We start from the raw sequence: 15,910 nt of genomic DNA, 5'->3' as shown, positions 1-15,910 counted from the left end.
CAACCGTTGGGCGGTTCAATTAACGAAAGGGGTGTAATCAGGAAATGTAATCACCATACTTGTTAAAATAAAACTCTTTGTATTTGTATTTGATAAAAAGTATAAAATGTTGATGATATTCGTAGTTTCACAATCAACTGAAGTTATCAGCTATAAAAAAACTGTCAATAAAGTGGCAACACTTTTTAATGGCCGAGTTGTTTCTGCATTACTCTATTATTATTTTTAATTGTTAAATTTAATAAATTTTCGTTCGTACGTGCTAGTTTTAACGCTATTTCTTTTGTTTTAAAAGGTTTTGTGTGTTGCTTAAACTCTGATGATTTTTATGCTTTTAAAACATGTTTGACCGCGGATGCGTTACGAGCCGCAGTTCATTGCCTTATGTAAAACTGGAAATGGTGTTTCTTCCGTGAGTGACCGAAATATATAGTGACTTATGTGTTCGGTGTTTAGGTCGAAACCAGTGATAGTGAATAGTGTATTAAAATGTCTAATTCGACAGCCCAAGTGTTAATGAAGAAAGGCAAAAGGGGGGCAGCTTCGTACATACATGCGGACTGCGCCAGTGGGTCGCCCCAGCACTTGGGGCCACTTTTGGACGTGCTGCTGAACCCTAGCAAGGCTATTGACGAATGGGAAACGATAGATTGGTGTCGTTGGCTGTTGGCTGGTGGCAGAACACCCGATGAATTCGCGGCAGTTGGTAAGTACTTGAAGACATAACTGTACTCTTTAATTGCCATAATTTTCTAGGTTATGAGGTTGGCTATTTTTGTCATTTTACAATATATATTTTCACTATATTCTTTTGTTAGAAGGTATTATTTTATCCAACCGTTATGTATGTCACAATTCGTTATTATAAATTCTAAGATAAATCAAATTAATGCATGATTTTTCTAGTTGTATTACAAGAGGTAAAGAAAAGAATCGTTACAGTTCCTAAAGTAGAGTGTTATAAAAAATACATTATAATACATAAAATGCACAAACATATTCTATGGTATGTACTTCATATTTATAAACTATGTATAAAATTTACTCATATTAATTGCAAAATTGATTTGACTTTTAGAGTAGACACACTTATCAAGCACAACTAAAAAGCTTTTCATATATTGTAGGTATTGCTATATAATTTTTTGCAAAATTATCAATATTTTTTTTCTATTTTCCTTGACTGTTAAAATCTACAGATCTTTCTAATCTTCCTTAATAAATAGAGTTTATAGAGAACAGTGGGAACTAAATATAACAGATCTTAATCTGATTAATTATAGAAACAAAGAGTTGTATGGTGTAACCGTCTCTTTGTTCCAACTTTATTTTAAAAGAATTTAGTAATTTTTTCACAATATGAATACCTTTCAATATGCTAAGGTATCACAAACAAAGGTAAATATATTTAAAGTAAATTCACAAACATATGACCAGTATTGTTAATTTTTTCTGGTCAATGTCATGCAGCAGATGTGAAGCGACCTTGCATGAGTCACACTTTACTCTGATAAATCAAACAGATATCACACTTGTTGATTATGTAGGACAAATTTAGAGATCAAGGAGATTATTTGGTTGATTTATTTATTGTTATTTTTTGCTTTTGTCAAATGTTTTAAAAAAAATAGAATTTATATGTATCAGTTTATTGTGTTTTGTCCTTGAATGTAAGTTAAATAAATAAGAAATATTTTGCTATACTCTTTAATAATATGCTAAAGATGGGTTGTTAGTTATAACAACTTCTTAACCAACTGTGTCACTAAGTTATATGAGTACCTTAAGTCTTTTATATAAGATGGAATGGCCAATTTAAATACATTGAACTATAAATGGCTCTGCTCACATAGTAAGTCTGATGTTGAAACCAACTAATTTCAGGCTCACTGAGCTTCCTTCTTTAGGGTGATTATTGACCTGTATTCGGAAATATACAAGCACTCAGGTCAAACTTAATCAAAATTATAACCGAAACACAAGTTATAAATATTAACTAACTAATTATGATTAATAAACAACCTCAGCTTCCATTCAGTTTTCCACATCATTCCAGATATGCAGAGTTCTTTGTAAATAAAGTAAGTCACCCCTAACTTGGGGTAGGCTCCGAGCCCCTCAATGGGGACGTATAGTGAGCTGATGATGATGAAAGTAATTAAGATTATCAGAAGTGTCATTTTATTTATTTTACATTGTGACTAAAATCTCTTGGTGCAATGTTAGGCCAGTAATAATTTGCATATCCAAACCGGTTTTGTGTGTTAATATTTATGGCTAGTGATTTTATCGCTGATCTGTCTGTTAAATGCTGTGATAAGCAAAATCTCGTGCGTTTGTATTTTTTTCTAGATTAATCAGAATTAATTTATGTATCTGCGATATATTTACCGTACAGTTGCGTAATTTTTCAATCTCATCAATATTGTCCGACAATAGTATTTAAAAAATATAACATAGGTAATTTCTACAAGTGAAAAAGTATCATCAATTTGTTTGGTATTTCTTGTAATTTTTTTTCTAAAACTTTCGCTAATATGGTAACCATACCTGCGACCCAATTGGCCAGCCTCGCTATAGGGTCAAGTCGACCGGGTTCGCAGCGAAGGTCGCTCGTTTACATTGCGGGCTTCAAGACATTGTAAACATCATATTTGTCCATTGATAGAATGCTTTTGATATCTCTATTATGTTTGCAATTTTACCAAAATCTCGTTCGAAAAGTATATTTTTTACTAACCAAAGTAAAAAAAAACTAGAGATTTACATATTAAATTTTTTTTAAATAATCTCCCACGACTTTTATTATCTCAACTGCTATTATAAGTACTTAATGTACAAGTTACGATTATTTGAAAACTTTTATATAACATGAAAATGACTTACTCCGGTACTGAGTCATTTAACTATACCTATAATTTTTATCTGTTAACTTATAAAGTCTATGTCTGCTTATTATAAAAGCTTTTAAATTACCTATATATCTTTCAATAGTATTCATATTTATTCAATAAAATTTTAACTGATTACCTAATTGGTATCTGTGTATGAGAAAAATATTACTGGGGTGTTTTTATCTACGCAAGAGAACTGAAAATAACGATAGTGCTATGAAGTAACATCTTCAAAAATATTTTCATTAATACGAGCGGTTACTGCGTATATCAGAAAATATTTTTCGTTGGATAATATCCTTACTAACCAGTACTTGATGCCATGGTCTTTAACTATCGGTGTAATCACAAGAGAAACTAAAGAATATGAAAAGCTCTCGGAGCGATACCATCATCATATTCTGTCCTTTTCTTTATACGGAGTATCGGCGCAGTATGTATTATTCTTATATACATCTGACGTAATATCTAAATTCATTGCCTTCCTACGCATATCCTCATTTACATAACCCATTCATAATTTCTTTTGTTTTTCTCTACCTTTTTAGCTATCCACAATTTCACTATTGGCGGCCGTACTTGAAGCGATACATAATATGTATTACACGCATGTTTCTTATTAGCAAATTGTAAACATCAAATGAGTGGTTTTATAAAAACAATACTTCCAGATACGTCTGGGACACGTAACGAGAGATACAGGCACGAAGAATATATTTGCATCGCATAAATGAATCATACCACTATTTGTATTCAACAACTGCATTCTGGCAATAACAATAAAAATACTATTTATTATGTGTTTTCAAACTCATGAAAAACACGAAAACATTCGAGTATCCAATAGCTTTTTCAATTTCAGTGAACAGAAGCCATAGATGTATCAAAAAAGTTCAAAATAACACGACCCGTGCGTCATTTGTCATAAAGCAATGTGTACAACAGTGCTCTTTCCTGTTCGTAGCCTTTTCACTGACCATGAGTCTCTTTATCGAAAAATATTGCTTATTCTATTTGAAAAAGCACAGATGATAACATAGATACTAACCCAAACCGACTCGATCATTTCCTCTTATCGAGGTACTCGAGTTTGCTCCCTCAGAAGTCTGACGCAAAGTAATAAAACATAGAGATCCGAAAATAAATGTTTTTGACTTGCATGAATAAATTACACCGACGAAGAAATTAACCAAGGCCATTGGTTAAAAATACACCTGCTACTAAAATTTATTTGTAAAATGCAAAAGTTTAGATGTACGGATGGTTGGATGTTTGTTAGAAGGTATCTCCAAAATGACTTATTGATCTCGATTAAATTTAGCATAAGTATATCTGGAAGAACACATAAACTTCTAATTAAGTTTTTTAATTCCACGCGGACGGAGTTGCAGACGACATCTGTTTTTTTTTTATTAAATATTGCTGGGCTTACACCTGTTTTCGTGTTTACTGTGACCCATCTTTGACATTTATATGTCTGAAAGCAATAGTACTAAAAAAGTAGAAGTGTAAATAAGCAGGTATCTTAATAGTTTATAATCGAATCAGGAATTATCTTTCAATTGATTAGTGGTCAAGGGAGTTGCACGAGAAATAGAAACATAGAATGTGAGTTACAGCATCGAGGTAATAAATAGTTTACTATAAAATAAAACAAGTTCCGAGTTAATTAAACTCCTTCGTCCGTCCGTCTGAAGCAGTCATTTTTTGTGTTTGCAGACACACCTTAAATAGACCTCTTTTACAATGATCTGGAATGTTGCACGCCAATCTTCCTCTTTACATATTTGAACAATTTTTAATACTTGGTATTCGGATACATACCGAAAGGCACGTTTTTGAATAAATTATAGGAAAGGTTTACTGAAAAGAATGTTTGCGTTTTGACCTAAAATGCTGTACAATCAAGGACAGTAGTCTAAAAGACAGGAATTGTTTCGCCACTGCTAATTCAACCGTGGGATTATCGACCTGATTTAGGGTGAGAAATAGAGTTACTTCCTTGTTTCGTGACATGAACGACGTGCTGCAAGATTTCTTAATAATGCATATTATTTCTGGTTGTTACGAACAATAACAGGTAGAGGCATTTGCTATCAAAAATATCTCAAAGGCGAGTTCAAATTATTTACCAAAATACATGGTATCGTCTCCACCTTTTCCTTATGAGTCAGCCATGAATTTGGGTCCGGGCCGCGGGCGCAGGACAAGTTTGGAGAGCCCCCAGTGTCCTGGAGTTCGTTGACTGCAGTGCGGCCGCTACTGTACCGGTCAGCGATCGCGCCGCCGCCTTCACCGGCCGTCGACCTCGCAACAGTGAACAGCTGATCGAACACGTGTCTATCGTATCTCCCTTGCTCCCGCAACTTACTCTCTTTACAGGACAAAAACAAGAGAATGAAAAGATCTGTATATGTCTAATCTTGATCACTGACGACTCGAAACAATCACCGTTTCAATATTACCTAAAGTTTAGCAGCTAATACATTAATATATTTATTAGAATCCGATGTTAAATTGTGTTATTATTAGATGTAATTCGCAATTTTTTATACCTTATGGCTTTATAACTTTTTTTAATGAATTATAAAAGTATTTAAGTTATGTTTTATTAGCGGCTTAGGTATTTGTATCGTGTATCCGTCCTATTATGCTTATCCTGCTCCCCTCGGATGTGAGGACCAGTTCTAAGAATAAACAGGCCCCTTTTTGTCGTCCAATGATCAACTTTCTTAGTCGCAGTCACAGAGCGATTGTTAGCATTGGATATTTATGTTTGTGGTTCTTTTTGTCTTTGAGGATTTTATTTATTGACTTGATGCTTATGTGCTCACGTACAAAGTAATATTGCTTCTTAATCTTTATTTACTTTTATGTTTTCATTGTACTTCACATTTTGTATGTAGAAATCTATTAACAAAGCTAGGAAAGTGCCTTGTTGTAAGTTAACAAAATATTTGATAATTTTAATTGCAACTTGTCGTTATTTCGCATTTAGACATTGCTTTTTTAATTATGTATTTCAACCACACAATCGAAGTTTTCTTTAAATATTATATTTAACTGCCTTCCTTTTAAGATTATGTTTTATGGTAACCCTAGTTCTGCAGTAGTCGTTCAATACTTATAGTTGCGGGCACAACTAGGCAAACAGCCATTTGTCTTCCACACTCTGCCGACTTACAACTTTTTATTGAATTAAAACTGCTGATAAAATTATATAACATCACTTCTCACTTCTCACTTCGTTTTAAATAAAAATACTTAAAGTTTTTAACGTAATTTATTTTTATTTTACGTTTTGAAATATAAAAAATAGATTTGATTTAAGCTAACTACATTGCTAAAGTTGTTTGTAGTCGTTAAGAAAGTTCTTTAAAATAATTTATTTTGATTTTGACAAGTCTGTTTTTGTTATCCTGTTATTTGGATTTTTTTTTTTGTATAACAAAGTGAAATACATAGTTTGGCAAGAAAACAAAGGCCAACTTACATATAATACTTAGTGTTGGCTTAGGCTAGACTGTTACATTTTCATATCAACAATTTGGATGTGAGCCAGAATTCATAATCATTGTGATCCAAATAGATTTCATCAAAGTAATCGAACGCAGAGTTAAATTGTCAAAATTTTGTTGTAATTTTTTTTTTAGTTTGAGATTCATTCAATTTGTTCGGTTTTAAAGGTCATATTAAGGAGGTACGTCTTTTGACATAAATTTAATCTTACCACTCGTAAATATGTTTTTATTATTTTTAGTTCTTCATAAGACTGAAGGGCGCGGAAAAAGACCTCACATTCGCGTTAAAATATGCAAAGCGTAATACATCCTGAATATGTCTCTTTTGATATTTATCTTTCGCCACAATGCATATAAAGAGGGACCCGAGTAATTTATGATCTCGAGGAGTATTTACATACATATTTTTATAACAAATGCTCGTTTTGCAGCTCTTGTGTCCGTGTTTTTATATAACTACATGTTACACGTATGTAGATGTGGGTAAATCAGCTGTGAACCGGCTCAAAAATTCAGTGGAACCGTTGAGCTGCGGCTCAACAACAAAATTGGCAGCTCACGATTCAATGCTATAACTATAACTATACGAGCTGACGAACCGCGGGCCTGCCGGCGAATCGCAGAACGACCAATCATGCTCACGCGGCTCGTTAAAACAGACTGTGCGCTTTACATCCCATACTACTCGGTGACTCAAAGCTCGCAGCTCGAAACGCAAATTATAACTCCAGGTATAAATGAAGCTGAGCTGTGAACCGGTTCACTGATCTGTTGTGCGTTGTTTCGCGGCAATTGCGTTCCATTTTGGTGACGAGAAGCCAAAATTCTAGAACGATTTTGAGGAGTGTTTGTAACGGTAATTACTAGTAAAATGAGTTCCGTCTTTTCGAATAAGATATGATTAATATGTCAACTGCCATAGCTAGATCAACAGTGATAACAATGTTCTTTAAAAAAATATTTTTTGTCTTTATTTGTCGAAGTTTGTTTTGACTGTCTTCGTCACCACTAGTCAGCGCATTGGGCTAGGTTCAACAACCACGGTGGCGACGCCCGACACTTCATAACTCACTCGCGCCCGTCTGCCCGCCTCGCTGCCCCGGTTAATTGGGGGGCCTTGTCATTTTTTATATCCCCTATCTAGATTTGCTAGCTTATGAGCTATCATAGTATATGTTGATATATTTTATCATTTCCACATACCAACAACATTTTTTTATGAAAATAAATAGCGTAATGGCCGCCATGTATGGAATTTGACCTTTTTCTGTTTACATTCATTTGAAATGAGATATAAAAGAATATTAGTTTTGCAGTAGACTTAGTATGTCTGTCGTTATAATAACATTAGCGACTTAGTTTCAGGTCATGGGAATTTCCGATTGGCTTACCCTTCTTATCCGATGTTGTCCTAGTTTCTTAATGTATTAAAGTCTAGGTCGCTGTCTACTGTAAATTGTATGATAAACTTTGTGTTATATTTTCCTGTTAGTTAGAAAGTATTACTATGTTTCATTTTGGACTGACATCATTTGTGAAAGGATGTATGCCAATGAATACGACAGATGTGTCTGTTAAAACGGTATCGGGATCTTGGAGTTGTTAATTCGGCTTATAATGGATTTTTTTTAATTTTCATATATTTAACAAAAAAAAAAACGTTAAAAGTATGGCCATTTTATGAAGGTTAAAAAAACAGTAACTTGAAAGTACCTTCTTTTGTTTGTAAAATTAAAAAAGAAATTGTACAAAGTATGTTTTATATTTTTTCCTTTAATTTGAATTAATAAATACTTCGTTTATCGCTTTCACAAGAAACATGACTACTTTTTATGGATAAAACAACGTTACTAGACAGCTGTAAATTCATTGAAATGTCAACAATGTGTCTGTTAACCGTAGAATTTCATTGCTGTAACACTTGTATTCATATAATATCATCTCTTTCGGTCTGTTTGATGAAATAGAGATAACAGTATGTTTAAATGTGTACTTAAGGGAATGCGATAACTGTACAATAGTATCCCTAAGTATTGGATAATTACGTGTTAGTTGTATTTCTATCTCATTCCCGTCTTATGTTATCCAGATGCTCCCTCTCACTTCCAATTCTTCTGATACTGAATACAAAAAAGTTTAATTATAATTTTACTAACGTATATTTATTTAGTAACTACTGCGTTGTCTTTCTGAAGAAAATATGTCAATTTGGTCTCTTTATAAGTTCTCATATTTTATAGTCGTTTTGTCTATAAGATGTTTGCCGAAGACGGAACTGAGTCACCGTGACTTAGACAAAATGACGATTGGAGATCGGATTGATCGCACAGTTGTACTGTAGCGGTAACTGCTATTGATTGCATGACCTGTGTATTTGAAGGTCAATTAATAGAATTTGTTTAACTGTGATTGGTAAGATAGCTCGATAATTCATCTTACGAAAGATCATACACACAACCAACCAGATTCGCATTTCAGACCCTAATGATTAGATCGGAGGTTTACGTGCAACTAACTGGGAAGGTGACAATGACTAAGTATTTGTAATGTATTTTACTTGTTACTTATATTATAAATGCGAATGTTTAGGTTTAGATGGATGGATACTGGAACGGATCTTTATGAAATTTGACACAAATGTAGAACATAGTCTGTAAGAATACATAGGCTATTTATTATGTTTTTTAATTACGCGCGGACGAGGTCGCGGGCGACAGCTTATACTATATAATAGAGTGCACAGCGACCGTTCTGCATGACAAACGGCTCGCTCACGCGCTGCCACTAATTGCACTTTATGCATTGTTTATATATGGACACGACGCTAACGGTCTCAGTGACATGCGGGACACACGACCCAACGTCTAATGACTAGCCATCTTACAATTATACGAATAAAAAAGGGAAAATGACCACATTCCAAAATTATTAAGTTGCCCCTCTACTTATCTTTGAATGTATCTAGGAATGTTTATATCTAGGAATGGCAAGAATTTGTTTATAATTAAAAAGAGATACCTATTGTTTTAAAGTGCCTCTGCGCACTCAAATGATAAATGTTTGTAAGTTTGTAATAAAAGTAATTTACATGTAATTTAAATTTGTTAACATTTATTGTAAGCACATACCTACTTATGTAGAAATTTCACACCTCGTCTCTAGAAGCAGCTAAGCGCAAACTTCCTTACTACTTGGTGTCGACTTGAGATTGTTTTTTAACCTAAAAATAGACAAAGCTGGGTTGTTGGAGTTGACCATCATCTCATAATGATGATAAGTTACCACTTAAAAAGTTTACGTGTTTTTGTATCGGTAAAGATGGAACCAACGCACCTTTTGGTAAAGCCGTCATGTTCGTCCAAAAGTTTTTGGGACGGTAGAGCAAATTGAGTAAAAAAAAGCTTATCTATTAAATGTCACGATAATATCAATTCCATAAAAATATCGGAACATTATCTTTCTCCGGTAATTTGGCTTCTATGTCTTATTGTAATACATACATGTGTTTGCTAGTAAGTTGTTAGGAATGTCCGCTCTATAATTTATTTATTTTAATATCTTCATATTGTCTACAGTGCGGAGTTATGACAAGCACGACAAATGCGGTCTGGTTTGGATACCGCGCGTGGTGGCGTACCGCTGCCGTACGTGTGGCATCTCCCCCTGCATGTCCATCTGCAGGGATTGCTTCCACCGCGGCGACCACTCCACACACGACTTCAACATGTTCCTCTCACAAGCGGGAGGGGCTTGCGACTGTGGGGATAATTCGGTTATGAAAGAGGATGGGTAAGTGCAAAAGAACTAAATAAACAGTAGTAGTAATCGTATGGATAGATTCAAGTCCAATACTATAGTGTCTAATACTACAAACTAAAGTAGTGCCTAAAGATCAGGAACTGTTATCCACACACCAAATGCGCATAGTCTTTGAATCCTGTTGTAAGACACGATGGCTGTCTGTCGATGTTATTTTGTAATCATAAATCCTGACCAGATAATACCCTTATACGAATAATTATCGTGCATTGAATGGAGGCGGTCTGTTAAAATAGGAAATGAAAGGAGTTGTCCTACCATGAAAATTTCATTGCCTTTGTTTGAATTGTAAATTTATTGATATGATACATATGGTCTCCTTTATATTATTGTACTTACAGGAAACGTATGTGTATTTTTTTTAATAAACTTTCTACGAATACTTATAATGTCTAAAATATGTCCTGCATTCATTTTGTATCGTTGTTTAGTTATATTGATGTAAAGTTCGCGTATAAAAATAAAGAATATAACTCTCGATGTATTTTCTGTTCTGTCTGCGAAGGCGTAAATGACGTCACTCTCTACCGGCCCCCAGTCGTAAACAGGAAAGCTGCTTACGGGTTCTATATTTGGTGCTTGTTCACTATGGTCTTGCACTATTATGTCTAACGATCCATTAATTAGATATTATTATTTGTTATGTTATTATTATAAGAAATCAAGAATGCACTAAAAAGATGTAAATTTTAACGATGACTTTAAATTTATTAGAGGCCAATGACCTAGAACCTTACAAGTTTAACAAATCTATTTCATGATGTGTTTTCTTGTCGCTAATGTCTGTCGTTGTCAGGGATATATTTTCATAATTAAACAAAATAACCTAATATTTAAAGTGATAGATTGCACAAAACGTCTTCATTCAGTTTCTGTTATCGGGCACGTTTTCTTTCAAACCATAAGTAGATAGATTGTATTGAGACGATGTCTAGATCAGAATCCAAACAAAGTACAGTTCCGTTACGTCGACTGTAAACTTCACCTTGGCCTTGCTCCCGGCCTTGGCCGTGTCCCGACTAGATAATGCGTCCTCGTTTATCAAATTCGTGAATAGCTGCTGTTAGATGTATGCTATCCTAGTACGTTTATATAATATACTAGCTTTTACCCGCGACTCCGTCCACGCGGAATAAAAAATAGAAAACGGGGTAAAAATTATCACCCACCAATTTTCAGTCAAATCGATTCAGCCGTTGTTGAGTTATAAATAGTGTAACTAACATGACTTTCTTTTATATATATATAAGATAGATTTGCAAGTTCGAATTTACATGTAGTCGAAAACTGATATTTATTTTTATTGTTGTCGAATTAAAAATGCATGTGGGGTTTATTCTAGAAATAAAATACTAAAACAATAAGATGGATAAACCAATTGTAGACTAAATATTAACCTTAAAAAAATCTTCGCTATTACAATTTTTGGACACATTTGAAGATGTTATTTGGATGTTGTTTGTATTGATGATGTTTGAACGGCGCCAAATGGAGAACCGACTTTACGGGCGTCAATTATGTTGTTGAAGATTTTATTCATAAATAACAACATTGTTGCGGCTTAATATCTAGATCTTACGTTCCAAATTAGTCTATAGCTAACTTATTCACACTCTTACGCTGACAGTATATTAAAAAAAGTGGTCAACACTCACTTCCATACAATAGTCAGTGGTCGACAGTAACCTTTTTATACATGTGCTAAAATGATTTTGTTTTTTTTTCTTTCAGGTTTTGCAGTAACCATGGCAACAAGTGTCCGCGAACGGGTGCGGCGCCCGCCGAGCTGATGTGTGTGGCGGAGGCCATGATGCCCAGACTCATACTGCGATTGCTGCAGCACTTTAGAGAGAACAGGTGATTGTTATTCAAGGTTGATTACAATTCGTATAAGTGGATGTATGAATAAAAAAAGATGTTTGAGCTTTCTTTCTGATAAGCTTCAATAGGAAAACAATTTCTTTTGGTATAAAATGCTATATTGCTATAAGCTACATCTTGTGGAGTTCTTTGTTCTTTCTCATTGAGGGATTAAAATCTATATCGACGCTGGAAAGCATAAACGCTGTAACCCTTGAAATCGCGAATATGTTTTTGACACGTTAATAATTTCAACCATTATCAAACGATAATGATTTTATTATAGGTTAGCACAAACTACACAACATTGCTAAATACCGCATGCTTGTAGGCGTATCAGCTCACGAGTTATCATTTTTTGGCTCTACTGTAAAGTTCATACTTTCGGGGTTACAGCGTTTACGCTTTCCAGCGTCGATTAGTATACTAACTAGAATTGTTTCAGTCAAGATTTATTATACTTTTTTTTTAATGGTATATTTCACGATGTATTTATATGTTTGCACAATATTTATTGTACTGGTCATCATCTTTGACATGCGTGTTTACAAGGAGGTATAATAGAATTTATTGCTGGCGTAATTGTTTTAAGAAACATAGACATCCTAACATCTAAACTCATAAAACAAAATGTAAATTAGATTTTGTGGATGGTGATAACCGTGTATGACGTTTTCAAACTTGTTGATTTGATAAAAAAAATCTTGACTGATTATTTTTTTGTAACTCCATAGAATACTAATACGTATTAAATAACTTTTCAATAATTTGTAATTTTTTTTCACATTCCAGTTGGGGTACACAAACCACATCGGACAGTTATCGTATTGCGGTGCAAGAGTGCGAGGGTTATGTCCAAATGCTGATGGAGTTCAACAATATGGGCGACCTCATGCGCTCCGCTATGACAAAAGCACTTATAAATCCACAGGTAAAGAGTACTACACCAGATTTTTAGACGTGATTCTTGAATTTCGTGTCATGTCCTTTCTGAACAAATTTCCCATATTTTATGTCCTACTTATTCTATATCTTAATACCATTATTATGTTATCATTTACATCTTTGAAATTTTATTAATTTTGCAGCAAAATTATTTTTGTCTAGAAAAGTAACTCGCAACATCCGATATTTGATTCAACATTTAACCTTATCAATAATTTCTACTGTTCAGATGTACCGTAACCTGGTGGAGCCGCCGTTTCCGGATACGGAGTACGGGCGCTACATGGCCGAGTCCAGTAAGATGTACGAGAAGGCTATCGAGTCCTTCCCCGCGCCGGAGCCACCTGACGAGTGAGTGGCGCTAATGTGCTCATCTTACTTATACTAATATTATAAATGCGAATGTTTGGATGGGTATTTGTTAATGTATATCCTAGAATACAGTCTGAAAGAACACACAGGCTACCTAATAACCCAAAAATGTGTTCCATTCCCGAAGGAAACGCAATGGTTTTACGTATTTTATTAAAATTTGGCACAGATGTAGAACATAGTCTGATAATGCATCCATTTTTTAACGCCACGTGAACGGAGTCGCGGGCAAAAGATAGTTGTAACCATAAACACGGATCTTAGATTTTTTATTTGTCAGTCTGTGATAAAATTAACTCGGCTAAAGTACTCTATAAGTTACTTACAAGTTCCCATAGTGAAGATTTCTCATACTAAATCTACAATTAAGGTGTTCCTTATCAATCAATTAATGATTTTGAATATAACTGTATAATATATAACGTTGTATCTACAGATATCGCCATCTACCGGCATTAGCTCCTCGGCTGCAGCACAACACACTTCTGGATGAGTTCATATTCTGGACATTCAAGTACGAGTTCCCTCAGAACGTAGTCTGCTTTTTGCTCAACATGTTGCCCGATCAAGACTATAAGGTGATACATTGTTTATTAACAGATATATGTAAGGCTATTTTGTTGATATTAAAAATTTTTTTTTTACATTCCAGGAGCATTTAACTCGTACATTTGTGATGCATTACGCTCGTATACCGCTCGTACTAGAAAGCGCAGCAGACCCGGACACATTGTCCAACAGAGTAGTGCACATGTCAGTACAATTATTCTCTAATGAGGCGCTGGCATTACGCTGTGTACAACAACTTCATCTACTCCATGTCATGGTGTTATCACTGAGGCTGATGATGGGCCGCATCCTCGTCCGCAACTCCCTGCATGATCCTGATGCGAATCTACATCGTGTGATTGACTGCACTCGAAGAGTTATGAAGGAGCATTGCTATTGGCCGCTGGTTTCTGACTTCAATAATGTATTAAGTCATAAAAGTGTGGCATTGCTGTTTCTACAAGATGATGCGCTTGTGGATATGTGGTTCGAGTTTCTTTCAATGTTGCAAGGTGAGTTTTTTTGTTGATAAAATAAATAAATATTGAAATACACTAGGCTGTAGGACTAGAATAAAATAGGGATCCCCAAACTATTTTGAACAAGTGACCCCCTTTTCCAAAATGAACTGTTTCCTCAGACCCCAATGGCCAAATTATCTACTTTTAAGACCAATTATTGTTATTATTATTATTATTTATTCTGACTTAGGTCAATAGAAGACAGAGTGAGAATTAGCAATGCTTTAAGTTCGATATCGACCCCCTGGGGTCCCTTTTGGGAAAATAAAATATATCTGTTTTAATGTACAGAGTTAGTTCTTTTCCTCAATAAAATGTTATTTCTTCAATAGTATTTTAGTTAAGGCGAAAAATGTATTACAAAATACAAAAATATCTTAGAATATTAAATCATATAATATCTAAAGTAGAGCATTAATAATTTTTCCTCAGGCATGAACGTAAACGTACGTGAAACTGGTGGTCACATAGAATTCGAACCGTCCTCGTACTACGCGGCGTTCTCCTGCGAGCTGGAGGCTGCGGCGTACCCGATGTGGTCAGTGCTCGGCCATCTGTCGGAGCCTGCGCACGCGCCGCTCGCACGTCGCATGGTGGCCGCCGCACTCGCATATCTACGCGACTGGCTCGACGCTGTTAATTTTACAACGCCGCATATGCATCGGGTTAGTAACTATGTATTGCAATTGAATTAACATTAATGCCTGGTTTAAAATATGCTTGTAAAGTAGCGCTCGAAATCAGCACTTACGTATAATTGGCATGATATCAACACTAACTGCCCCCAGTGAGCCCATACAGATGCCAGGCGAGCTTTACTGTCCTGCTGTACTGGAATAATGTAAAGCAGGCATATAGAAATTACATCATTCTCAACTCGAGCAATGATGCAAAAAAACGATACTACTAAGCAGGTATCATTTTTTTTTGTTTTATCGCTTACATGTAGAAAAGATGTGAAATTTAGTCTTTGAAACTGTCACTGTGGTAGTTTTCATCGAAAAAATACCTAATGCGCCTATTTTTACTCGTACGATCACAACTTTTATGAGATGAAAGTTTAGATGGATATATGGATGGTATATGTTTAGAAGGTACCTCAGAAATGGCTCAACGGATCTTGATGAATTTTGGCATAGATGTAGAACATAGTCTGATAGAAAATATAGGATTCTTATTAAGTTTTCTTTTAATTCCGCGCGAACGGAATAGCGGGCGATAACTAGTTCTATAAATTGACCAGAGTTGTATGATTGTTGTCAGACGGAGGCCATGCACGCGTCATTCCACTTCCCGCTGCACCGCTACCTGGCGGCCTTCCTCTGCGCCGGAGTGCGCTGTCTCGGCCTGCGCGCCGCCGACCTCTTGCCCTCGCAGGACCTGCTGGCGCTGCTCGCCGCCCACCCGCTCAGAGTGCAGGTACATACAC

At 35.1% G+C, this 15,910-nt stretch overlaps 1 protein-coding gene across 1 annotated transcript in view; it reads left to right on the top strand.

The window, feature by feature from the left end:
- The first annotated feature begins 203 nt into the window (after nt 1-203).
- LOC106711585 (E3 ubiquitin-protein ligase Ubr3) overlaps nt 204-15,910 on the top strand; it is a 46,164-nt gene continuing 30,457 nt past the window's right edge. Inside the window, exons 1-9 of the mRNA XM_045680715.1 lie at nt 204-706; nt 9,991-10,204; nt 11,966-12,091; nt 12,887-13,025; nt 13,269-13,390; nt 13,848-13,989; nt 14,064-14,472; nt 14,914-15,146; nt 15,745-15,900. Of these exons, the coding sequence (XP_045536671.1) occupies nt 490-706; nt 9,991-10,204; nt 11,966-12,091; nt 12,887-13,025; nt 13,269-13,390; nt 13,848-13,989; nt 14,064-14,472; nt 14,914-15,146; nt 15,745-15,900 (1,758 nt within the window). The 5' untranslated portion in view covers nt 204-489. The remainder of the gene's footprint in view (nt 707-9,990; nt 10,205-11,965; nt 12,092-12,886; nt 13,026-13,268; nt 13,391-13,847; nt 13,990-14,063; nt 14,473-14,913; nt 15,147-15,744; nt 15,901-15,910) is intronic.

The sequence above is a fragment of the Papilio machaon genome, chromosome 13 (assembly GCF_912999745.1).
Source record: "Papilio machaon chromosome 13, ilPapMach1.1, whole genome shotgun sequence".
Taxonomy (NCBI): domain Eukaryota; kingdom Metazoa; phylum Arthropoda; class Insecta; order Lepidoptera; family Papilionidae; genus Papilio; species Papilio machaon.
The sequence above is the reverse complement of the archived record's forward strand: the minus strand, read 5'-3'. Positions and strand labels throughout refer to the sequence as shown.